General features: G+C 41.0%; 1 protein-coding gene across 4 annotated transcripts in view; it reads left to right on the forward strand.

Annotated features, from left to right (window-relative positions):
- Nucleotides 1–25,039, forward strand: part of Wdr59 (WD repeat domain 59) — a 141,151-nt gene that overhangs the window by 112,541 nt on the left and 3,571 nt on the right. For all 4 annotated transcript variants that reach the window (XR_015448663.1, XR_015448664.1, XM_021256700.2 and 1 more), the window contains one exon: nt 24,345–24,390. Coding sequence is in view for 2 of the 4 variants with exons in the window: in XM_021256700.2 (XP_021112359.1) it covers nt 24,345–24,390 (46 nt within the window). In the remaining 2 variants the exon portion in view is untranslated. The remainder of the gene's footprint in view (nt 1–24,344; nt 24,391–25,039) is intronic.

Below are 25,039 nucleotides of genomic sequence, written 5' to 3' on the forward strand. Positions count from 1 at the left end.
TCAGCTATCTGATCTTTGACAAAAGGCCAGAAACATACACTGGAGGAAAGATAACCTCTTTAGCAAATGGTACTGGGAAAACTGGCTATCTACCTAGACCCCTACCTCTCACCATATACTAAACTAGAATAAATATGGATCAAAGATCTAAATGTTAAAACAGAAACAATCTCGGCCAGGGATTTAGCTCAGTGGTTCTGCTGTCTGCGTTGCAAGTGAAAGGTCCCGAGTTTGATCCCCCAGTACCAAAAAAACCCAACCCAGGGCCAGGGATTTAGCTCAGTGGTTCCAGCACCTGCCGCGCAAGCACAAGGTCCCAAGTTCGATCCCCGGTACCAAAAAAAAAACCCCAGAAACAATCTGCTGGAAGATAACAAAGGTGAAACTCTTGAAAACATAGGTAGGGACTTTTTGAACAGAACCTCAATTGCACAAAAAATAACATCAAAAAACAACAAATGGGATCATCTCAAAAAGCTACTGCACAGCAAAGAACCAACAGAGTGGAGACTTCAGGGAAGATGGCAGAGCAGTAAGCATCACCAAGTTAACCTCTCCAAGACTTGGAATCCAGACACTGGAAAATTACAACTTGGGGGGAAAAAAGAGGGCAGTGGATCCTGGGGACTGAGGAAAGATCTGAAGGGAAAATTGAAGCCCACAAAGTGAAGAGACAGACCTCAAGGCAGGAAAAGGAAGGGGCAACCTGCACTTTCTCCCCAGCTCATGGTATGAGAAGGAAGATCAAATCTACAGAGCCACATTGGGGCAGGTGACTCCAGAGGCCTCCAGAGAGTAACCCACAAGTGGAACGGAGCAGTGAATGCTCCAAGCAACTACTGTGTCCCCTGGAGAGGGTGCTTGGTTGGATGCCATTTTAGAGAGGGGCCAACTGAAACCTGGACTTGAGCAGCCATGGGTTGGCTTCATCTCAGTGCTCCCAGTGTTGAAATCCCATAGTGACTGCATGAAGGACAACTGTGGGAGATGTCCAGTGTCATGGAGCCATGGTCAAGCTGGCAAGAGATTCCCATAGTGTTGTAGGCCAAACGACTCAGACCCAAAACCCCATGACTAGAAGCCAGGCTCAGCCTGAACTTTTTTGGATTTGAAAGTACCAGAACCAAACACTTTCCCTGGAAGAAAGATAGCCTCTTTAATAAATGGTGCTAGGAAAACTGGCTTTCTACATGCCAAAGATTAAAACTAGACCCATATTGTTCACCAGGCACTAAACTAAAATCAAAATGATCAAGACCTAAATATTAAAACAGAAACACTAAATCTGCTGGAAAATAGACTAGGTAGAACTCTTGAAGTTAGGTGTAGGGAAGGACTTTGAACAAAACCCCAATCACACAAGAAATATCACAAAAAATCAACAACTGGGATCTCATCATATTAAAAAGCTTTTGGGGCCGGGAATTTAGTTCCATGGTTCTGCCTCCTGCCTCGAAAGCACAAGGTCCTGAGTTTGATCCCTGGTACCCAAAAAAAAGCTTTTGCATAGCAAAAGAAACCACCAATAGAATGAAGAGACAACCCACAAAATGGGAAAAAAATTTTGCCAGCTGTTTCTCGGAAAAAGGACTAATATCTAAAATATATAAATAACAAAAAAAGACCCAATAAAAAAATGGGCATCTAAAATGAGTAGACGGGCTGGGGATTTAGCTCAGTGGTTTCACCACCTGCTGCGCAAGCGCAAGGACCCGAGTTCAATCCCCCGTACCAAAAAAATAAATAAAAACAATAAAAAATAAAATGAATAGACATTTCTCAGAAGAAGAAATGCAAATGACCAATAAATACATGAAAAAAATGTTCAATATCTCTGACCATGAGAGAAATGCAAATTAAAACAACAATGAGATTCCATCTTATTCTAGAAAGAATGGCTGTCATCAAATCAAATATTAAATGCTGGCAAGGCTTCGGAGAAAAAAAGAGTGCTTCTTCATTGTTAGTGAGAATGTAAACCAGTACAACAACTGCAGAAATCAGGAAATTTCTCAGAAAACTAAAGTAAAAATTCCATTTGACCCAGCTGTTCCCCTTCTAGGTATCTTACTGAAAGAGTTAAAGACATCATATTACAGTGCCCATGTTTATATCAGCACAGTTTATCCTAGCCGAATCTTGGAAGCAGTCTATTTGTCCATCAACATGAATGGATAAAGAAAATACATGTGTGCACAATGGAGTGCTCCTCTGCCATAAAGGAGGAGAGATTTATGTCACTTGTAGGAAAATGGATGCACCTTGAGACTATAATGTTAAGTGAAATAAATCAAGACACAAAAGCTTAAATTTCACAAAATTTCTCTTGTGTGAGAAACCAAAGTATAAATGAAAAGCAAAATAAAGAATAGATAATAGAAAACAGGGAGCTAGATCTTTTTCAAAAGGGAAGGAGATCAAAGGGTGGAGGAAGGGAGGAGAAAAGAGAGGGGTAAGGGATTAAAAAGAGAACTGAGATGTTATGCACATGTACCAACTCCCCATGATGAATGCAATCCTTATGTACTACAAACATGCACTAACAAAAAATTTTTTAAATAAATTGAGTAGCAATGGGGAATGAGCTTTCCTTTAACAGTAGTGGGAATGGAGAGGAGGATACGTAGTGATTAATTCAGCAGGACTGAGTTCAGCCCTGGGTTGGCCACCACTGGAAGGGATGATGGATATTAAATAACACACCCATCGCATTTCCCTTGGCAAATTAAGTCGTCTGACTCTGTTCCCTGATGGTGGTTGTGATTATTTCCCAGTAATACTTGTAGTTGAAAAGCAAGAAAAACTCAGAAACAGATGACAACTGTGACTCTTGCCATCACTTTGGAAATACACAGCTAATTTCAGGAGACTGGTTACGTCCTCCCAAAGTAGATACAGAAATTCCCAGTGCTGCTGCCCAAGAGATGCTGTCAACACCTAAAGTGCAGACACGAATACCCCATTTATCTGCTTTCATAAATATTTACTGTTATTGTAGCATCTATCACAAAAGAACCTCTAGTTACTACCTTTATTTTGCTGCATTAAGACAAGATACAGTATAAAGGGTAAAGGAACATGGGATGGAAGTTACAGATCTTATCTACGTTTCCTGCAGTCAGGAGAACATGCTCTCACCTGGGCTGCTTTGGGGACACTCACGGCTCTGCTGATATAAAATGGTCCAGGCTGCTTGTTGCCTGGATGCTCTGAACCTGAACTTTGTTTTGAAGACCTGAGGCCAGGCCAGATATTTCTTCCACCACTTTCCTAATTTAGAAAGAATTGTTCATAGATAGAACCCAAGACTTTCTGTGTGCCCCCAAGACTTTCTGCTAATGGAATCAGAAAGGGGAGAAAGACAAGATCAGTGTTTGTGTCCAAAGTAGATGCTTTTCTTTTCCATAAAGAAAATATCCAATCTCATGCTTTTGCTGGCTTTTATAAGGCAGGGATCATTTGTATCTTGAAGAAATCAAGATTTTATCCCCTTCATTCAAATTTTGGACCCATTTGGGACAACACAGAGGTTAAACATTTGTGTAGTACTCTTTATTGTTCTGCCCACAAAGGGCTTTGGTAGGGTTGGAAATCCTGAAACTCATAGCTGAAGGAGCTCAGGGTGTCATTTTTAGAGCCAGGGCTTCTTGACCATTGACATCATTAAAACTGAGAAACTTCTAGGTGTGATGGTGGATTACATGTAATCTCAGCACCCCAGAGGCTGGTGGAGGAAGATCTCGAGTTTGAGGCCAACCAGGACTGCGTAGTGAATTCAAGGCCAATCTGGACTACATAATAAGACCTGTCAAAAAAAAAAAAAAAAAAAAATTCCATGAGAAATTATTAACACTAGGGGGCAGCAGAGACCAAGTAAATCTGAGCACTTAGTTTGAAATAACGTTGAGGATAAAGGTTAATTCAGACTGGTCAGTACTTGTTATTTCTCTAGTTATGAAATGAAAGATTTGCTTACCTGGATTCACTCTAGAGTCACTGATAGAGTGATTGAACAAGCATAACATCGGAAAAGAAAAGCCAGGGATTTAGCTCAGTGGCACGGCACCTGTTTTGAAGGCACAAGGTCCTGAGTTCGATCCCCCGTACCAGAAAAGAAAAAGAGAGAGAGAGAGAGCCAAAGCTGAGTGTAGTGGTGCACGCCTGTGGTCCCAAGTACTGGGGAGGCTGAGGCTCAAGGAGCACAATTTTGAGGCCAGGTGGCACAAATTGGGAGAGAAGGTTGATCGAAATTAGATAATTGCATCAAATCAAGATAAATATCTCAAATTATCGACATGGATCCAGGCTGAAAAGATAAGCTATTTACAAAAGATGACTATAAAGTCTGCCATAAAAAAAGATCAATTGTAGGGCCGGGGATTTAGCTCAGTGGTGCTGCTGCTTGCCTCGAAAGTGCAAGGTCCTGAGTTCAATCCCCAGTACCAAAAAAAAAAATTTGTATAAGTAGGGCCGAGGATTTAGCTCAGTGGTTTCACCACCTGCTGCGCAAGCGCAAGGACCTGAGTTCGATCCCCGTTACCAAAAAAAAAAAAAAAAAATCTCAGTGATATCTCAGGCTTCACTATAGGGAGGGTAGAAAGAAATAGCCCTATCCCGGTGGCTCTCACTCTTCAATCCTGGAGCCGTGTGCAAAGGATAAGCAAGGTAGTGAAGAGCTTGGGAACTATGCACTATGAAGAATGAGAGCAAAAATTGGGAAAATTTGACCTGGTAAAAAGAAGATACAAAAAGAAAAAAGAAAAACTGCCTTTTAATGGCTAAAAGTAAACTAGATTTATTCTGCAGTTCCAGGATTCAAAAGTAGGATTAATATAAATACATCATGAGGATATTGACTTCAATCAGTAAAGAGTAGCAGGAAAAAACGAGCTTTCATTTTTTAATGAATTAACGTCATTAATGGTAATGACTTCGGCAGATTATGGGGGACGCATAACTCAAAGTTCCTACAGTGTTTCTGCCTAGGGAAATAACTCCAGCGAGCCTCCTTGGATACGCAAGGTGAGCAGTCAGAAGGGAGAAGATACAAAAAATAAGTGTCAGCTTTCCTGTCCAATAAGGTGGGAGGGATTTCTGCACTATGGAAAGCACGGTGGTCTGGGGAAAGCCTAGTGCCCTGGAGGGACACACTGAGCAAATGACAAATTTGCTGAGATGAGGAACAGGTGATAAGTTTCTTGGAGCAGCAATAAACGTGAAATGGGAGATTATTTCCTGTTCTGTACCATTGCTACCTTCGATGACCATAACCCTTCACAAAAGCCTGCCACACACAGTGACCTTTGCTCTCTGCCCTCCCCCCTTTTTAGAAAGGGTCTCACTTTGTAGCCTAGGCTGACCTTGAACTCAACAGCGATCTTCCTGCTTCAGCCTCCTTTCCTGAATGCTGGGACTATAGATGTGCACCACCACATCTGGCTCCTACCTTCCCTCCTTAATTCCTTTCTTCATTGTGTGTGTGTGTGTGTGTCTGTGTGTGTGTGTGTGTTACTGGAGAATGAAGCCAGGGTCTGCACACTGAGGTACAATCCCCAACCCTTTGCTAATTTTGACACAGGGTCTTACTAAGTCACTTACTAAGACACTTACAAATTGCCCAGGTTGGGCTGAGATTTGAGATCCTCCTTCCTCAGCCTCCCAGTGTTCTGGGATTACAGGTATGTGCCATCACATCTGGCAGCAACCTTGGAGAAAGCTCAGGATGGGGTGGCCTCCAGCATCGGGTAAGGACAGATAATAAACATGGGCGCTGTAGTGCAGGCTGGCTGGCCAGCCAGTGACACCTGGACCCATGAGCTCAGTATTAGAGATGGGGGAGCATACCTTGAATGAATTTCTTTTTCTTCTCACAGTTTCACATATGAAGATACATTGTTACTGTGAGTCTTAGCAACCTCAGAATATGATTTTTTTCTTTATTAATAAAGTCAAGAACCTTGACCTCCTCTCTGAAAGGAAGTACCTTCTAGCTTCTCTCTGGTGTTTCCGGGTCACCTGTGTCACTACCCTTGTGCTGCAGGAATATTAAGTAAAATAAGGGTTACTTGTTGCTTGATAGTCTGACACCCCAGACAGCTCTGCTGTGACAGGTGGGTGGCACAGATGACACGGGTGCCCTGGACAAGGGGCAACCCCTGTTCAAGCTGGATGGGACAGGATGGCTCGAGACCTCATTATGCTGCTCAGAAGAGTGCACAATTTGAAAACAGGAATTGTTTATTTCTGGAATTCTCTAATGTTTTCAGACCAAGGTTGATTGTGGAGAACTCAGACCTTGGAAAGCAAAGCCATGAGTAAGGGAGGACTGCAGTGTACCCTGAGATAAGTCACCTGCTGACACCAGCCCCACCCTGAGCAAGGCGCCTCCCCCTGGCTCCCCGCCAGCTCTGACTCCGAACCCACCCTAAGGGTCTGATCCCCCAGTCTGCTCCTCAAGGCTCATCCTTGGTATCTCCTGTCCAAATCAAGGTCTTGAAAATAAGTCCAACAGCCACTAAATCTAAAGAAAGAGGCGCAGTCTCACCATCATCAAGGCAATGCAAGTTAGGACGAAAGAGCTTCGGTGAGGCAACCTGCACGGTTGGTAAGAGCCACCTGCACTCACATCAAAGCCTGCCTATATCTTTGGCACTGTGCCTCAGTTTCCTCTGCTGTAAGTGGGGAAGAGTCCTTCTCCCAGTAGGATTTGGAGAATGTATTTCTGAATTTCCATTGTGTTTCAAAGTTCTTTGTGCTCAGGCTTAGAGTTCTTTTTGCTTTCCTTGGCAGCATCTCCCGGAAAGCATTTTCCCTGCCAGCCCCCTATTTCGCAACCTCACCACCATGTCTGCTGAGAATCATCAGGACTCAGCTCATGACCTGTGTCCTTGTTTGTGTCAACACAGGAAGCGTATGTGTGTCTTTCACATGTCAAGATGATCAAAGTCAAAACCAGCAGTTAATCCCGTTGATGGTGTGATAAGATCACAGTGTGGTGGGCGAGTGACAGCATTTCACCTCTGGGCTCCTCCTACCCTGAACTCATAACCTGGTGCAATCATGAGAGAAAGGGCAGATGAACCCCAGCTAGGGCCATCCCACAAAATACCTAACACCCAAACCAAGGAAAGTGTGAAAAACTGTCATATTCAGGAAGAGCCTAAAGAGACACCACAATTTACTGTAAAGTGGGATACTGGATGACATCCGGGAACTAGAAAAAGAAGATTAGATAAAATTGAGAAAGTTCTGAACAAAATGTGAACTTTAGTTAGCCACGTGGATTTTAAAGGATAACCTGGGTATGATGTCACAATTTCTCTGTAAATCTAAAACTCCTTTAAAATAAAACTTTATTTAAATGTGTTTGGTAAGAGATTTAAAATTTCTCATAGTGGCAGTAATAATATTCTTCCAAAGCTGTTCATACAAGGTAAATAACATGGTTAACAGATACTGACAATTTTAAAAGTCCCCCTCTGGAGAATTTGTGTGTGTGTGTGTGTGTGTGTGTGTATGTGTGTGTGTGTGTTATTGGGAACTGAAACCAGCTGCTCTACCACTGAGCTATATCCCCAGCCTTTATTTATTTTTAAGTTTTTAGACAAGATCTCACTAGTTTGACCTACCTGGCCTCAAACTTTTGACCCTCCTGGCTCAGTCTCCTAAGTAGCTGGGTTTATAGGTGTGTACCACCACAGCTACAGCCTTAAAAAAAATTTTTTTTTCAGTACTGGGGCTCATGCATGCTAGGCAAGCACTCTACCACTAAGCTTCTTTCCCAGGCCGCAAAGAGGTTTGACATTATGAATATTACATATATCTTGAAATAATAATGCTACCCAAGACACTTGACAATTCTTCTAAAAGAGTCTCAAAGTTGAGTGTAAAGAGTAAAAGCAGAAGTTTTAACTCTTAACAGGCCAGCTGAAGTTAGTTCCAAGAATGGTGAATGGAAACAGTTTGGAGCAAATAATAATATATAAGTAAAAGATATTTTTTTAAAAACTCCCATTAATATTTGTTTTTATAAACACAACAATAACCTCTCCACACATTTTTTTTGGGGGGTACCGGGGATCGAACTCAGGACCTTGTGCTTGCGAGGCAGGCAATGGCACCACTGAGCTAAATCCCCGGCCCCTCTCCACACATTTTTAATCATGCAATAACAATCCCATTCTCAATTCCAACCCGTCTGCCCCCCTACACTGAACAGCTGCAGGCCTGTGGGGTACATGCATGGCAGCCAGCTCAGCAGGGCCTGCAGGGTGGACCCCGAAGCTCCCTGGGGTCTTTGAGAAGAAGCCTAGGTGGCCTCATATGGCGGGGGTGAGACTCTGGGCTCCTGGAAGCCAAGGAGCTGGACAGGTAAGCTGAGTGGGAGGAATTCGTGGTAGTTATTACCAAGAAAAATGAAATGGTGCCGGGAAAATGATCGCTAAATCCACTATGAGAAGCATCAGTAATAAGGGTTGACCTGTGAGTATTTGGGGGCAGAATCCATTTGTTCTTAATGTTTTTGTTTTTTGAGACAGGGTCTCATTATGTAGTTTAGGCTAGTCTTGAACTCACTATGTAGCCCAGGTTGGACTCAAACTTGAGTGAGTCCTCCTGCCTCAGCCTCCGGAGTAATGGGATTTTAATGTGTGTTTTTTGGTTTTTGTTTTTTTGGTACCGGGGATTGAACTTGGGTCCTTGTGCTTGTGCAGCAGGCGGCGAAACCACTGAGCTAAATCTCTGGCCTGTTTTTAATGTTTTAAAGAAAACCCCTCTCAAGGTCTTCCAGCCAGAGACAACTAGGAGCACAGCTGTGGTTGAACAAGTTAGGTTAATTGCAGGTTCAGAAAAGGAGAATCACTATCTCAGAACCCTGGGGCATCTCCATAAGAGGGTGTGATAGGGGCCACCTAGAGGATTTGCACTGTGGGTGGGTGACCTGGGGACAGGTTCACGAAGCAGAGGTTTGTCCGGGTTCAGTGTTATGCTGCTGTTGGCAGAAGGAGTAATTCTATGGCTGGATATCATATTAAGTCTTAATCATAGCAAAGGTAGCTCAGGGCAAGGCTACGGCTATAATTGGTAAGGACACAGATGTCACTTACATTAGCTTGGACAAAGAGATACGCAGTTGATGCTTTGTGGCTTGGGTAGTATTCAGGGTTTATTTGTGTTCAAATAAGATGCCCAGACGGTCTTAAATGTTTGTTTGTTTTTTTGGTATTGGGGATCAAACTCAGGACCTTGCATTTGCAAGGCAGGCACAGTGCCACTGAGGTAAATCCCCGGCCCTTAAATGTTTGTTTTAAGCTACTAAGTTTTAGAGTGATTTGTTACACAGCAATAGAAAACTAATACATCTAGACTCAGAACAGGACAACTTGAATGAGATCTGTCATTCAAGATCTGTCAGTGAGTGGCCAGTGAGTTAATTATCATTAGGTTGATAGGTGAAGAAAAAAAACACCTTTGATGAAAAACAGAGTTTACAACCTCAAATAAATGAATGGTTTCTATAAATACATGTTAATCCTTGTAATTCCATATATGGGCATTTATAGTTGTAAGGTTACAAGTCAACATTTTTTTAAGTCAACTTTTATCAGTTTAAAAATTTTAATATTATAGAAAATTATAAGACAAAGAGTAAATACAAATTTAACTTAAATATTGTGGGAAATGGCTTGTAAATATTTTCTTAGTAGTCCATTATCTAACCAGGGTGATAGTGTACTGTGTTCTTGTTATTTCAAGGTTTTCTCATTAACTGCTAATTGCATCTTGAGACTGACTTCAGGTATCATTTTCTAGCCATTGTGGAAGTAAAGACTGTAAGGATCTATTTGCTGTTTCCGTAACATTTTTTACACTTGTTCCCCCATCTTTAAGTCAGCCTTGTCTATGTATATCTCAGTTCAGTCATGAAAACTGTCATGATTTTGTTGGTTTGGTTTGGTTTACATTAAGAGCTCCTAATTTGAGGGGGAAAAAAGAAAGAAAAAACAAAAAGAGTTCCTGATTTGAGCTCTATGGACCTTCAGGGTTCCAAAAGAATCTTTAAGTAGATTCAAGGATCTGTAGACATAGATGGGGAAAAATAATATATTTTCACTAAATTCATATTTAAATTTTCATTCCTTTCAGTTATTATGAAGGCATACAAATTTATGGTTGTTTTTAAATATTCTGTTTTTTTATACATTTAAACCTTAGTCTTAAGCAGTCTCCCTCTGAAAACAAAAAATTTTCAAATATTTAAAAAGACAGAGTAAAGTCCTGAACCCTCAGAGCCCTCACCCGGCCAAGACCAGCTGATCTTGTTTCTTCTCTCTTTGCATCATCCCCTCTCTCATCTTGCCACAGGATTATTCAGAACCAAATCTCAGCCATCCTATCATTTCATGTATAATACCTCAGTACGTATTTCTTAAAGATAGAAATTCTTTGACAAATCAGGTGTAGTGCTACACACCTGTAATCCCAGCACTGAGACAGACTGAGGCCAGAGGCTGATGAGTTCAAGACCTGCCTGGGCAACTTGATAAAACTCTACCTCAAAATGAAAAATAAAGAGGGTTGGGGATTAGCTCAGTCCTAGAGTGCCTCTGAGTTCAAGCCCCACTACCGCGGGGGGAAGAAAAGGGAAAATTCTTTGGTACAAAACAACTATGATACTGAAAATGTATTATAATAACTCCTAGTCTCTTAGTATCAAAGTATCCTAAACTATATCAGAAATATTTATTAATTAGGGTCTAAATAAAATCTACACACCAAAGAATATATAGGTTTCTTCTCTCATGTTTGCATTTTATATATCTAAGAACAAATACGAATTTTTCCTTTCAATTAGTATAACAAACAATCCACTCTTTGCAGTTCTCCCCACATCCCAACTGGGGCTTTGTGTGCGGGAGGCAAATGATCTACCATCAAACTACCCCCCACCCAGCCCCTCACCTTTTTTTTTGTCCTGCAGAGCTTTCTCCATTCTGGATTTGCTGGATGCATCTCTGTGGATTCCCTGAAAACTGGTAGTTAGAGCTAGCATAGGGTTTCAAGATAAAATATAGGATGCTTAATTAAATTTTAATTGCAGCTGAACAATAATTTTTTTTTTTTTTTTTTTTTTTTGGTACCAGGAATCAAACTCAGGCCCTTGCGCTTGCGCAGCAGGCAGCGAAACCACTGAGCTAAATCCCCGGCCCAGAACAATAATTTTTAATAATGTTATTTTTATTAATATTGTTTTAACCGACAAAGCATAACTATACATTTATGGGCCACAAGGTTACATTTGATATATGTATGAAATATGGAATGATTGTAACATACAATCCATTATTATTGGCTGTTGTCTCTACTGTGGAATAGATCTCAAAATGTACCTCTCCTGTCTAACTGAAACTTTGTACCTTTGATGTTCCTAGCAATATGTGGGCATCCTGTATTTTTTATAATATTTTTATATGCTGGATTTGGCAACTGTAATCTAGAGACTTGGTCAGATTCAGAATTGGCTTTGCTTTGTTGAGACATTGTTTTAGGTGATGGGTATTTCCACCAGGTGACACACAAGATCTTGTTGCTTCTTTTTTTGTGATGTAAAGGTCAGGGAGTCAAGATTTTGTCAGCCAAGTGCTTGCATTGGCAGCGTGACCCCTCAGCTTCTCACCTAGTTCTTTGGGCAACCGGTGGTTATTGTCCATAATCATCACTTTTTTAGGGTTTGCAGAAAGATGACTTTCCCAGTCCATCATGCCTTCTGCATTCAGTAACTTATACCTTCCTATTGTATGGTGCACATAACGGAAATTAAACTTTTTCATTAAGCCCAGATTTTCCCTGGGCATAGTGACATACCTATATTCCCAGTTCTCAGGAGGCTGAGGCAGGAGGATCAACATAAATCTGAGGCCAGCCTCAGCTACATAGTTCAAGGCCAGCCTGAACTACATAGTGAGATCCTGTCTTATTTTTAAGTAAATGTCTTATTTTTAGGTAAATGGATGCACCCTGAGAACATACTTTTAAATGAAATAAATCAGACACACATGTTTAAATATCACATTTAAACCAATTATGCAATATATCTCCTGTGTGAGAAACCCAAAGGGTAAATAAGGGCCAAAAAGGAGAATAGATACTGGGAAGTAGGAAAACAATGTCTAGATGGGAAGAAGAACAAGAGAAAGGGGAGGAGGAAGGGAAGAAAGGGAATAGGGATTTAAAAAATTAAAAGGGGGCCAGGGATTTAGTTCAGTGTGTCACCTCCTGCCTCACAAGTGCAAGGTCCTGAGTTCGATCCCCAGTACCAAAATAAATAAATAAGTAAATAAGTAAATAAAAAAGAATGGAAAGAAAACAATAGAAATGAAGTTTTGTAAATGGAGAGGGGAAAAAGGATTGAAGGGAAGGGAGAGGAATGGGCAAAAAAAGAATTAAGATATATTATGTACAGGTACAAATTACCTATGAGGAATGTTATCATTATGTATATAAAAATGTATCAATAAAATTAATTAACCTCCCACAGACAGAAGAAGGAGGAAGTGTTATATATACTGATATATAAATTAATATTTAAAACAAGGAAAAATAAAGTTGTGGAACATTATCATTATATAAAGAAAAATAAAGTCTCCCTTTTTTAGCGGGGGCTACTGGGGATTGAACTCGGGTCCTTGCGCTTGCGAGGCAGGCGGTGGAACCACTGATCTAAATCCCCGTCCCCAAGCCTCCCATTTTTAAGTGGAGGGAACTTCAATGAGACACTGAAATCATATGGAACATTTTTGCCTACTAGAGGTATATTGACACATATAATACGGTGATGTTTAGGGGAGATTGGTGAAAATAAGTTATTTAAATTCAGTTAAAATGGCATAAATTTGTATTAAGAAATTCACTGTGCAGTTTACTATATATTAAAGTGTTCATGTATCAACAAAACCAAAAAAGCACAATACATCAACTTTGCACACCAGTATTGACACAGTTTGTTTCAAAATTTTCTTTCATCACCACCTACGTGCTTATTTCACATTGCCTTTTTAGGGTTGCAAACTAATTTACTTAGGGTGCCTAGAGGTAGCTTGGGTAGATCCATCCAAAGGCAGCAGAACCTGGGAACTTGAATCTATTGAAGTGCAGATAGATGTGTACGAGCCATTTTCTATATCTGGCTCTGAAATCCATGTCTTCAATTGAGATAATTTCTCAAACCTGGTGTCAAACATTCTGGTCACCTTTCAGACTTCATCCATGCCGGTTTTTACTGTCTGATTTCCGTAGATGGAACTCAGCAACATCTCCCTGCCCTGTGGGGTTGCAGCCAAGCTTCCTGCTGTATTAGGAAAGCATCGCATGTGCTGTCTTTATGTTAAATTCTCCACCTGTTCTCATCCGTACTTGGTTGTTGAAACTAAAACTTAGAACTCTTAGCAAAATGTGGAAAGTGTCCCCTAGTCATTTCTCATCCTTATTGATATTTTCCAGTACTCCCCAGTGAGAAGTGGAGCGAGGCTCTCGTTCTGAGTTTTCAGTTGAAAGGCCAGGACTCCATTGCCATCGTATATCACTAGGTCAGGAGTAGGCATCATGGGACTTGGCTGCACACATTGGGCATGTAGCCTCATTGTGGACATCTTGTCTACCCTTTAACTTTCTGCCTTCTACTCCATCTCTTCATATGTGTGGGTGGGAGATTATAAGGGGAAAAATGAGCTCATTTACTTAAATATTATTCTGCAACAAAGTGATTGTGATATTTGCATACCTTGAACACAAAAAATCTTTACAGTCTTTGTTCATGAAATCATTTAAAGTACTAACATTTTGGAATAAGCCTCAGGCTTTCAAGCAAGGGTATTGTAAAGCAACTGTGTTATCTGCTTTACTATTAAGCAACAAATTTACAATATAGAGATACAGATTACTATCATCTCTTACCTCATTTAGTCCATTTCTATTGGTGACTTCCTCTTACAGAAATGTGGAGTTGCTATTATATTTAAAATAAAAATGGATTTAGGAAATGCCTAAATATAAATAAAAATTATATACTTGCCTAATACTATACAATACCTTTACATTTTTTATATACTTGGTTTTTTTGTTGTTGTTTTTTGTTTTGTTTTGTTTTGTTTTGGTACCGGAGATCGAACTCAGGTCCTTGCACTTGCAAGGCAGGCAGCAGAACCATTGAGCTAAATCCCTGGCCCTATACTTGTTTTTTAAAAGTGCAAGAGAGAGTCTACATTATGTCATTATAGCTTAGGGCATTAATTAACATTAATTAATTAACATTTTCCTAAGGATGACTGCAAAAAAGTGTTTTCACTTCTCTTCCTGATCATAATAGCTTCCTTTGTCCTTGTGACCTCTCATGATTTTTTTTAAAATACTTAGTCATCAGGAATGTTGTGTGATCTGGGGAGTGGAAAAGTACTTTGTAGTTGGAAATACCCTTGAGGGGTCAGAGCAGCCATGCCTTAGCTTACAGAGCAAAGCCCCTGAGCAGCCAGGGTTGCTGGCCTTTTCCAGTGACACTTGTGCAGCTCAGATTTTCCCAGACTCCTAGGGCTGCTTGGATTTGGTGACAGTATGCCAAGTTGGAAAATATCAGAGCTGAACTAAATAAATCAAGATTAGGTGAGGCATTGTGGTACATTTATATAATCCCAGCACTCTGAGAAGCTGAAGCAGTAAGATCTCAGGTTCCAGCCCAGCCTGGGCAATTTAATGAGACCTTGTCTCAAAATAAAAAATAAAAATTGGCTGGAGATGTAGCTCATTATGAAGGCCCTGGGTTCAATCTCTAGAGTCTCCAGAGGAAACACAGTGTTATAAATGGCATGTGCGAGGCCATTCAAAGACAGGCTTTGAGAAAAATGCTTTTTATTTCTGTTCAAGCGTGAACAGAGACTGAAATTGGGACCAGATTTCAGCACCTAGCTGGGAAAGGAATTAGGTTTATATAAAGTTTGGGGAAGGGGCTATATCATAAGGAATGTCTATGACTGAAGGTCCAAGGACAGTCAGTACAGGTGTATAGACAATCACCGGACTTCTCAGCGCCAGGGAGATTGTATACTTCATCCTAAATTTTCTTTATGCTCGTATGTCCTAGTAACCTATTGTTTGCAGAGAGTCTTGCTTGTAAAGGTCTCGTTCAGTCCAGGCATGACACATAGGTCTTCCAAATTCTTGATTTTAGCCCAAAATAGTAACTTTGGACTTTGAACCCTCAGAACTATAGAATATGAAATTTGTGTTGTTAAGCCAACAGGGTCTTTCTATGTAGTCCAGGCTGGCCTTGAACTCACTGTGTGGCCCAGGCTGGCCTCAGATTTGCAGCAATCCTCCTGCCTCAGCCTCCTGATTGCTGGGATTACAAGCATGTGCCACCATGCCTGGCAGAAAACATTTTTGTAGGTTCTTCTGTGGCCTAGGAAACACAGAACTCAGTGAGGCAGAGAATCAGAGGAGTCCGGAGTGCCTGTTGGTTACAGCCTGACCAGTTCTCAGAAGGTGAGACATGCGAAATAGGGGACATTCTCAGAAGTGGTGGCCAAGATCACCATTCACACTGATAAGCAGTTGGAATTGATAAGGCAGCAGTGACTCTGGCTGCCTGAAAACGATGATACTTTTACTCAAGCTTTCCATTGTCGTGGGTAAAATAAGCCCAAGTTATTCTTTACTTGGCTGTAACTCTGTGGTGCTCCCAGTACTTGTTAAAGCCCATAGTTAATATAAGCAAGAAAATGTAAGTAATAAACTTAACAATAAACTCAACAATAAACTCAACATAATTAAGGACAATCCTGCAAATATTACTTCTCTATATAGAAACAAAAAGCTACTGTGGAGATAATATAGACCAACCAATTTGTTAGGCTGTACTAGTTTAGCTAAAACTACTTTTCACAAAGAGTAGTTACTAACAGGAAAGTACTCTGTTCTTTAAAGTTAAATGAATTCTAACGATCCCATAAAATGAGGCTTAGTTAATCAGTGTTCAAGTAGCTAATGAAAATTCAGATCTTTTTCAAATGGGAAGGAGATGGAGAGATGGAGGGAGGGGAAGGGAGAGGAGGAGAAAGAGATGAAAAAAGAATTAAGACCTGTTATGTGCATGTACCAACCCCCACGATGAGTGTAATAAGTATGTACTGCAAACATGCACTAATAAAAATTGAAAGAAATAAAAAATCTTTCTGCATCATAAAAAACCACTCAGGTTCTGCCGTGTATGGTGGCATACTCCTGTGATCCCAACACCCAGGAGGCTGAGACAGGAAGATCACCTCAAGTTTGAGGCCAGCCTGGGCTATATATTGAGTGCAAGGCCAGTCTAAACTACATAGTAAGGCACTGTATCAAAAAACCAAAACCAAAATGTATTCAGGTTCTAAATGGGCACATTTATTTAATGTTAAGTATTGATGATTTGTCATATTGTTATTAGTAATAATATGTCATTAACAAGGTAAGTATTAAGAAAGTAGTCAAGCATGGTGGCACACGCCTGTAATTTCAGCATTTGTGAAGCTAAGGCAGAAGGAGTGCCACGAGTTCAAGGCCACGCTGGACTGTAGTAAGTTCAAGACCAGCCTGGACTATACAGCAAGACCCTGTCTCAAAAAACTTAAAAAAAGGAGGTAAACATTGCTTTTGTTGTTGTTTGAGACAAGGTTTCACTGTGTGTGTTGCGGGTTGGCCTTGAACTCACAGTGATCCTCCTGCTTTAGCCTCCTGGGTGTTGGAATTATAAGCAAGCGCCATCACGCCCTGATTAAGGAGGTTAACGTTGTTATTTGTAGAAGGTTTGTTCTTCACTCTATCTCTCCTTTTCCCAATTTATTTTAAGGGGTGAATATTTGGTTGCTCTCTAGTTGTTGTGACTCAGCTAACAAATTTTGCAGGTCACTCAGGATCTTATTTAATGGAAGAGTAAGGAATGTATTTTCAGGAGTAATCTAGGGAAGATAATATGTAGTGTTTCTATTTTTATTCTAATAGAATTGCCAGGTTATTATGTGTGGTAAAAATAAGGGTGAAGTGGGCCGGGGATTTAGCTCAGTGGTTCCAGTGGTTCCAGTGCCTGCCTCACAAGCGCAAGGTCCCGAGTTCGATCCCCGGTACCAAAAAATAAAATTTAAAAAATAAGGGTGAAGCAGTGGCCCTGGGGAGGGCTCTCTGAGCTCTGGGGTGAAGCAGAGATTGGCTTTCTGGAGCCAAAAGAGGAGAGAGGCCCAGCACCTGCACCCCAGCCCCAGCCGGTGCACTTCCCCAAGCCAAAGACCAGTCTTCAAGGTCCCGGATACATGGTCATCGCTTCAGCGAACATTGGCTGAACAGATGCGCTGTATGAGAAAATGTAGAAAGTTTTCTGTAGGAAGAAGGAATAAAATGTGGGAAAGATGTTTGAAGTCACTTCTGTGCTTCATAAAACCCAACCAGGGCAGGCATGATGACAGATGCCCGTACTCCCAACTACTCAGAAGGCTAAGGCAGGAAGATAGTGAATTCAAGGCCAGACTAGGCAATTTAGTGAGACCCTGTCTCAAAATAAGAGGTAAAAAGGGAGGGAGGGCTGGGGATGTAGATTGCCTGGCATGCAGGAGGACACTCATGCATCCTGCTGCTGTCCCCATCAGCTCCCACCTGGGGCCCGGTGGCCAAGACACCAGTGATACCTGGTAGCCTGAAAGCAAGGAGAAGCCAGCACGCTCACTTTCTTCCTACACCTTCCAGCAGGAAGGACAGACAGCGAGAGAAGTCAGAGCAAACTGTGTGTCAGATTGTGGGAAGCGACATGGAGAGGAAGTGTCCCATTTAAATTCTTCTCCCATGGTGGGGATTTGCTCAGTGGCACTGTGCCTGCCTTGCAAGCACAACATCCTGAGTTTGATCCCCGGTGCTGTAAATTCTTCTCCCTTTCACTTGCTAGTTGCTGTGTTTGCAAGTTCTGACAGACAGGTCATGGAAATGAAGTTTCATTCTCTTTTTGTTTTTTTGTACCGGGGATCAAACTCAGGACCTTTCCCTTTCGAGGCAGGCAGCAGAACCACTGAGCTAAATCTCAGCCCTCTTTTTTTGGTTTTCTGAGATAGGGTCTCACTGTGTAGTCCAGGCTGGTCTTGAACTCATTATGCAGCCCAGGCTGTCGATCCTTTTGCCTCACCCTCCCTCGTGCTGAGGTATACAGGTGTGTGCCACAACTCCCGGTTTGAAGTTGCATTCTTAAAAGTGTAATTAAAGGTGCCGGGGATTTAGCTCAGTGGTTTCACCGCCTGCTGCGCAAGCGCAAGGACCTGAGTTCGATCCCCAGTACCAAAAAAAAAAAGTGTAATTAAAGAAAAATCCACTAGACGTGGTCTGTAATCCTAGTACTCTGGGAGGCTGAGGCAGAAGAGTCACTTATTTGAGCCCACCCTGTCTCAAAATAAAAAAGGCTGGAGATGTAGCTCAGTGTGAAGGCCCTGAGTTCAATCCCCAGTATCTCTCTCACACATACACACACACACACACACACACACACACACACACGCACGCACAGTGCAATTAAGAAAAGAAAAACCCCATGCTTAAGTCTGATGTGCAGGCCCTCAGCTCTCTCTGGAGCTTGCTAGAAATTTCACTGTGAGTCCCGCTTCACAGCTGCTTTTCAAGCCCGGTGACCACACTGCCCTCCAGGTCTCCATTTATTCAGCTCACAAGGTGACATACTCACAGAAGCCTGCCCTGTGCTCTAGTTCCTACAACTCTGATAAAGGACAGGATGAGTGTGGCTCCATCTTTTGAGAGATTAGGAAAGAGACCTGGCTCAGCTCAACAGCAGGAGGTGTTTTATCAACCTTCATCTCATTGATGCAGCACCACAATAACCCAGAAGGCATCCAAGTAGACATTTGACTTCACAGAAGAATGCAGGGAAGTTATTGAAATTTACAGAGAACCAAATATGTTCACCTCACAGCCAGGCATGGTGGCACACACTGTAATTGTTGTGCCCAGATTACGAAGTCCCAAAGACCACCAGGAAGCCGTTTCTGATGTAAGCACACGAGGGTCATTTATTCAAGCTTAAGCAGGGACTCTCAATTGTCACCAACACAGTGGATCGAGATTGAGAGCCCCGAGTTCCAAATTAGCAGGGTTTTTATAGAGGTTACAGCAAGGTTTGGAGATTTTTCACTTAGCAATTACATGATTGGTTAACATCTAGCAAGCATGAAGTGTATATTTCTGATTGGCTAAACTCATTGGGGGTAAGGGGTGATTACGTATAGGTTTTACAAAAGAAAAGAAGGACAAAGGTTAGTGGGCGACTGTCACGTATTGATGGTCAGCAGACACGGTGACTAATGGTCACGACCACCCAGTACTGACAGTCAGCTCATTGACAGATTGTTCCTACAGATACTGGGCCCAGGATGTTCATTTCCTGGGTAAACAGATGGCTGAGTAATAAACTTAGGAATCTTGTGTTACAGATTGTGTCTTTTGTCCTAGATCAAGCACACTTTAATTATTAATGTGAGAGGACAAAGGAGACTACTTCATTTTGGGCAAAATGGAGTCATTCTGGTCTTACATAAGCAAAATGGAGTTACTTTGGTCTCACATAATCCCAGCACTCAGAAGGTTGAGACAAGAGGATCGCCATGAGTTGAGGCCAGCCTGGGCTACAAAGCGAGACCCTGTCTCACACACAAAAAAAGTCATCTCTTTCCCAACATATCAAGTCAATATATTATAAATGATTCTTATGCATTAAAAACAAAAACAAAAAACTTGCTCTTCCCTTGAATAATCGTCTGATGTCCTAAGCCAAGCTGGAATGTCTTAGTTTATTTCTACGCACTGTTTATATTTGCATTAGTTGAGGGTCTCCAGGAGATAGGAGGCCCATTTAGGGGCCTGCTTGCTATTCATTGTCTGTTAGACAAGAGAGGTGCAGAGACACAGACAGACGCCAGAACCCAGGGCACTCTTGCCCTTTGCATAGACTCCAGCCTCTGGGCAATGGTTTACGAGATGTGTGCTCATTAGGGCACACCCACATTTCCTGCTTCATCTTCTCACACTTCACTCTTCCCTTCCCCAAGCTCCTGGCTCAGTTTAACCTTCCTCAGACACACCTCCATAATGGCCTTCGTTTGCATTAAGTAGATATTTTCTAATGTGCCATTTAATTCCTTTGTCCTTTGTTTTTTGTTATGTTTTAATGGCTGCCCTGCGAGTTACAATGAACATCTTCTAAGAATCAAAGTCTGATTGATGTAACTTAATCTCAGGTTCATAGAAACATTTTGCTCCTATGTAGCCTCATTCTTCCCCTCTTCTTTCATGCTATTGCTGTCATACAGATTATATCTTTTTGGATTCTGGAAACGTTAGCACTGATTTACAATTATGGCTTTTTGCAACTGTCTTTTCAATCAGGTAGGAAGTAAAATAGAGTGACAAAAGAATTACTAATCCTGTCTTTCAAGTTTATCTATTTAGTTGTATTTACAGGTATTCTTTATTTCTTTATATTGATTGAAAATCTCTAGTGTCCTTTTATTTCAGCCTGAAGGATTTCCTTTAGTAGGTGTTGTAGGCTAGGTTTGCTAGTAATAAATTCTCACTTTTTGTTCATCAGGGAGCATCTAGTTTCTCCTTCATTTTTGAAGAACAGTTTTGCCAGATTTAGAATTCTTGGTTGACAATGTTTTTTCTTTCACCATTTAGAATGTGTCACTCCACTGACTTCTGATCTCCATGGTTTCTAATAAAAAATCATCTGTTAGTCCTCCCAAGGGGGCCCTTGAAGTTGACAAATTACTTCTTTCTTGCTGCATTTGAGATTCTCTTTATTTCTCAACAATTTGATTCTTATATGTCTCAGTGTGGGTCTCTGTTTATTCTATTTGGAATTTGTTGGGCTTCTTAGGTATGTAGATTAGTCTTTCAAAAGACAATTTCAGGAGTTTTCAACTGTTAGTCTTCAAATATTCTTTCTGCTTCTTTCTCTCTTCTCTTCTCTTCTGGAACTGGCGTTATGTGCATATGATATACTTGATGGTGTCCTACAGATTTCTAATGCTCTGTTTAATTTCACCATTCATTTTTCTTTTCCTTCCTCAGATTGGGCAGTCTCCATTGATATATCTTTAGGTTCTCTGATTCTTTCTTCTGCATGTTTTAATCTGCTATTGAGTCTTTCTAGTGAAGTTTTATTTATTGGACTTTTGAATTCCATAATTTATATTTGGCTCTTTTTATATAATTCTATTTTTTCATATTATCCATTTAGTGAGATATCATTCTCAAACTTTTCTTTATAAATGGCTTCATGTAGTTCTTCAAACATATTGAAAAAAAGCTAATTTAAAGACTTTGTCTAGTAAGCCCAACATCTGGGCTTTCTCAGGGACCATTTTTATTGTTTGATTTTTTCCTGTATGTGGACTATTTGAGGTTTTTGGGGGTTTTTTGGTACCGGGGATCGAACTTGGGTCCTTGCGCTTGTGCAGCAGGCGGCAAAACCACTGAGCTAAATCCCCAGCCCGTATGTGGACTATTTGTCTTGGTTTTTTTCCCTATGTCTCATAAGTTTAGAATGAAAATTGAACTTTTTTTTTTTTTTTTTTTTTTTTTTTTGCAGTGCTGGGAATCAAACCCAGGGCCTTGCATGTTAGGCAAGTACCCTACCTCTGAGCTACACCTCACCCCTGAAAATTGGACATTTAAATATTATAATGTAGCAACTCTAAAAATAAGATCCTTGTCCACCCTCCCACCAAATTTTGTTGTTGCTGCTGTATGTTGTTATTTTTTGTTTGTTTAATGCTCCATCTGAGGTAATTCAGTAAAGTCTGTGTTCCTTGGATATACTGATCACTGAAGACTCTGCTTGGTTTGTTTAGTGGTCTACTAATGATTGGACAGAGATATCCTTAAATGATTGGAACCTTTTTTGAGAGCCTCCATGTACATGTTGGGGCGTGTTTTCATCAGTCAGCAAGTTAGTTGATAATGGCACTTTACCTTCCTGCTTGTTCAGAGCCTTTATGTCAGCTCAGGACCTTCTTTTGTCATTCGTGTCATATATGCAACTCTACATGTGTATCATCTTCCTGATTCCCAGGAATATATCAGTGCTTGCTAAAACTCTGTGAAAATCTCACAGTTTTTCCTTTTAAGCTTTTCAAAAAGCTTATTGTTTGCCCCATCTGTGATCCACTACATACCTCAGAGAGCAATGAAATTAAATAATTGCTGCTAAGTGGTTTGACAAATGCCCCTAGGGACAAGGCTTTCATTAGATGAGCTTCAAGTCAGGTGAAATAAAGACAGCCTTTTGAATGGGTTTCCAGGAAACCACCAGACTGGTCAAATAATGAGAATTCTCTAGGAAGTAGACTTTAAAGGAGTTCCAGCCCCAGCCCCATCTTGTGGCTGCCCAAAACTCTGGATTTTCCTTTGGTTTTCAAGGCTCCAGGAGCTGGAGAGAGGCAGTCAGCACCAGAACAAGTTTAAAGCTTTGCAGTGTTCACTTTTCTCACCAAGATTTAGCCACTTTTCTTGACTAAATGCTCCCTGGATTGTGGCAAGCTTACAGTTCATTTCTAGAATTCTGAAAAAGTTGATTCTGATGTGTTTTGCTACATCACACATTAGGCAGGTGTTTCTCACTGTTTAATGGAGGAGAGGATTTTTGGACATCCTATATTTTCTTGGAACCTACTTCAAGTATATTGAATCATGGGCCGGGGATTTAGCTCAGTGGTTCTGGCACCTTCCTCGCAAGCTCAAGTTTCCGAGTTCGATCCCCAGTACCAAAAATAATAATAATAATAATAAATAAATATATATATATTGAATCAGGATCTCAGAACTGGAATAAACATCTTCATTTTTATAAGCATCCCAGGTGATTCTTAAATGAAACCTGAGGAACTGCTACATTAAAATCATTGCTTGGCCACTCCATTTTAAAATCAACTTTACTGTGCAGGCAAATCAGTGGAATTTATATAATAAATTTTTATTATATAGGACTTTTTTAAGACTACCCAACTTGCAATCAAGGATTACGTCACTCTTTTCTTGTTTTCTCCAAAGCAAATAAAGAACATCCATAATCTTAGGAATGCTGTGTCCATACAGTATAGAAATTACCACAAGCACTTGAGGTCCTTGCTTTCCCTAAAATACTTCTGAATGATACATGCTGCTTATAGCTGTTTTTGCAATGCCCCGCGTACTACTGGAGAAAGCTGAAGGTAATGTATGGTGGGGCAGATTTTAGTCTTTGTGATGACGGTTCAAATCACATTGAAAATATGGGTAGATGTCAAAGCAGCCATTTCCTGTTCTGATTTCTGCCTAAATATTAGCAACCCGAATAACTAAAACTCATAAATCCAAGTCAGTAAGGAAGTAAATTAAGGCATTTTACTTCTGAAGAAAAGGTAGATGGGGCCAGGGATTTAGCTCAGTGGTTTTGCCGCCTGCTGCGCAAGTGCAAGGACCCGAATTCGATCCCCAGTACCAAAAAAAGAAAAAAAAAAAGGTAGATGGATGGACCCACACATATCACATACCTTATTTCTTAATAATATTTCAAGAAGTCAATAATGTTATGGTGATGAGGATTCAGTTGTTCAAAATGAATGCACGCTTAACACTAAATCTTCCCTAACACTCTCAATAAGTAGACTTATTTTCCAAAGAGACATAGGAAGAAGCTACTGTGCAAGGTGGGTGTGGGGACTTAGGGAGAGAGTGGAGGTGTCTGTGAGGGCACCTTCTGCCTCAGGCTCCCTGGCCTGGCTCCTATGCAAAGTAGTCTTGTGGCTTTGAGCTGGTTTCCTAACATTTCTAATCCTTGGTTGGCTCCTGTGGAAAGTAGGCATAATAATAATGTGTACTCAAGGGACTGCTGAAAAGATTAAATGCAGTAATGTAAAACAAGCCCTTAGCCATCACTAGGTGTGGTGTAAACACAAAGCCCGAAGTACAAGCTGATTGTATTGTTTTTATTAGGACAATATGAGTATAAAAGGCTCAGAGAAGTAGCTACTGTGTAGCAGACACCCAAAATCCATACTGCTTAATACACCAGCCACTGGCCACAGGTGAATACTAGCCCCTAGAAATGTGGCCAATCTGAATTGAGCTGTGCTACAGGTATAAAATAAGACACACACCAGATTTTAAAAAGAATAATTCTCAATAAAAGTTCTATATTGATTACATACTACTCTGATAATTTGGGATCTATTGGGTTAAATAGCATATGTTAAAAAAATTAATTTCACTTGCTTCTTTTGACCTTGTTGAAGGTTTGTACCTGTGGCTCCCCTGTAACTTCCTGTATGACATGCTTTGGTAAGTTGACACCGAACCCACTGATAGGACCTCTGCTATGAGTCAGGCCATGCAGAGTGGTCTAACGGGGGAGTGGGCCAAGGCCAACAGGAAGACACCAGGCAGGAGGGAGAGCTGTGGCCCATGGATCAGGGAGATGGTCACCAAGGAGGTGGTACCTAAGCGAGGATTCAGTCTCTCCAGAGACCAGCAGAAAGTCAAGGGTGCTGATTTTCTGTGGGCTTTGTTCCCCAGAGAACATTTCTCCACATCTAAGACCTGTGGAAAACTATATCTTACACCTCTACCCTGTAAAAGCCCAACAACCAGACCCGTCAAGGTCAAGAGTCAAGATAAGGCATATTTGGATATCTGAGCCTCAGTCTGTTTGGCCTCATGTAACTGTTTACCCATTTAGTGAGGAGGAGATAAACATGGCTGGAAAAGCTTTGGGCCTTTCAATGACATCTAAGCAACAATTTTTTTAAAAATCGAGTGCCAAGTAAAACATTCTCTCTCCCTCTGGCTCTCTGATTTTTCTGTTTTTAAATTTACTATTGACAATACACAATTTGGTCTGACATGTCAGAGACAACTTCTGCTTTGAACCTCTTTGGGCACTTTGAAAAGACATTGCTGCCTTGCCAGTTTTCTGTTTGTCAGAACTGCA

Source organism: Heterocephalus glaber, unplaced genomic scaffold, assembly GCF_053883595.1.
Source record: "Heterocephalus glaber isolate CG9 unplaced genomic scaffold, H.glaber_assembly_v1.0 deba00000071, whole genome shotgun sequence".
In the NCBI taxonomy this organism is placed as follows: Eukaryota; Metazoa; Chordata; class Mammalia; order Rodentia; family Bathyergidae; genus Heterocephalus; species Heterocephalus glaber.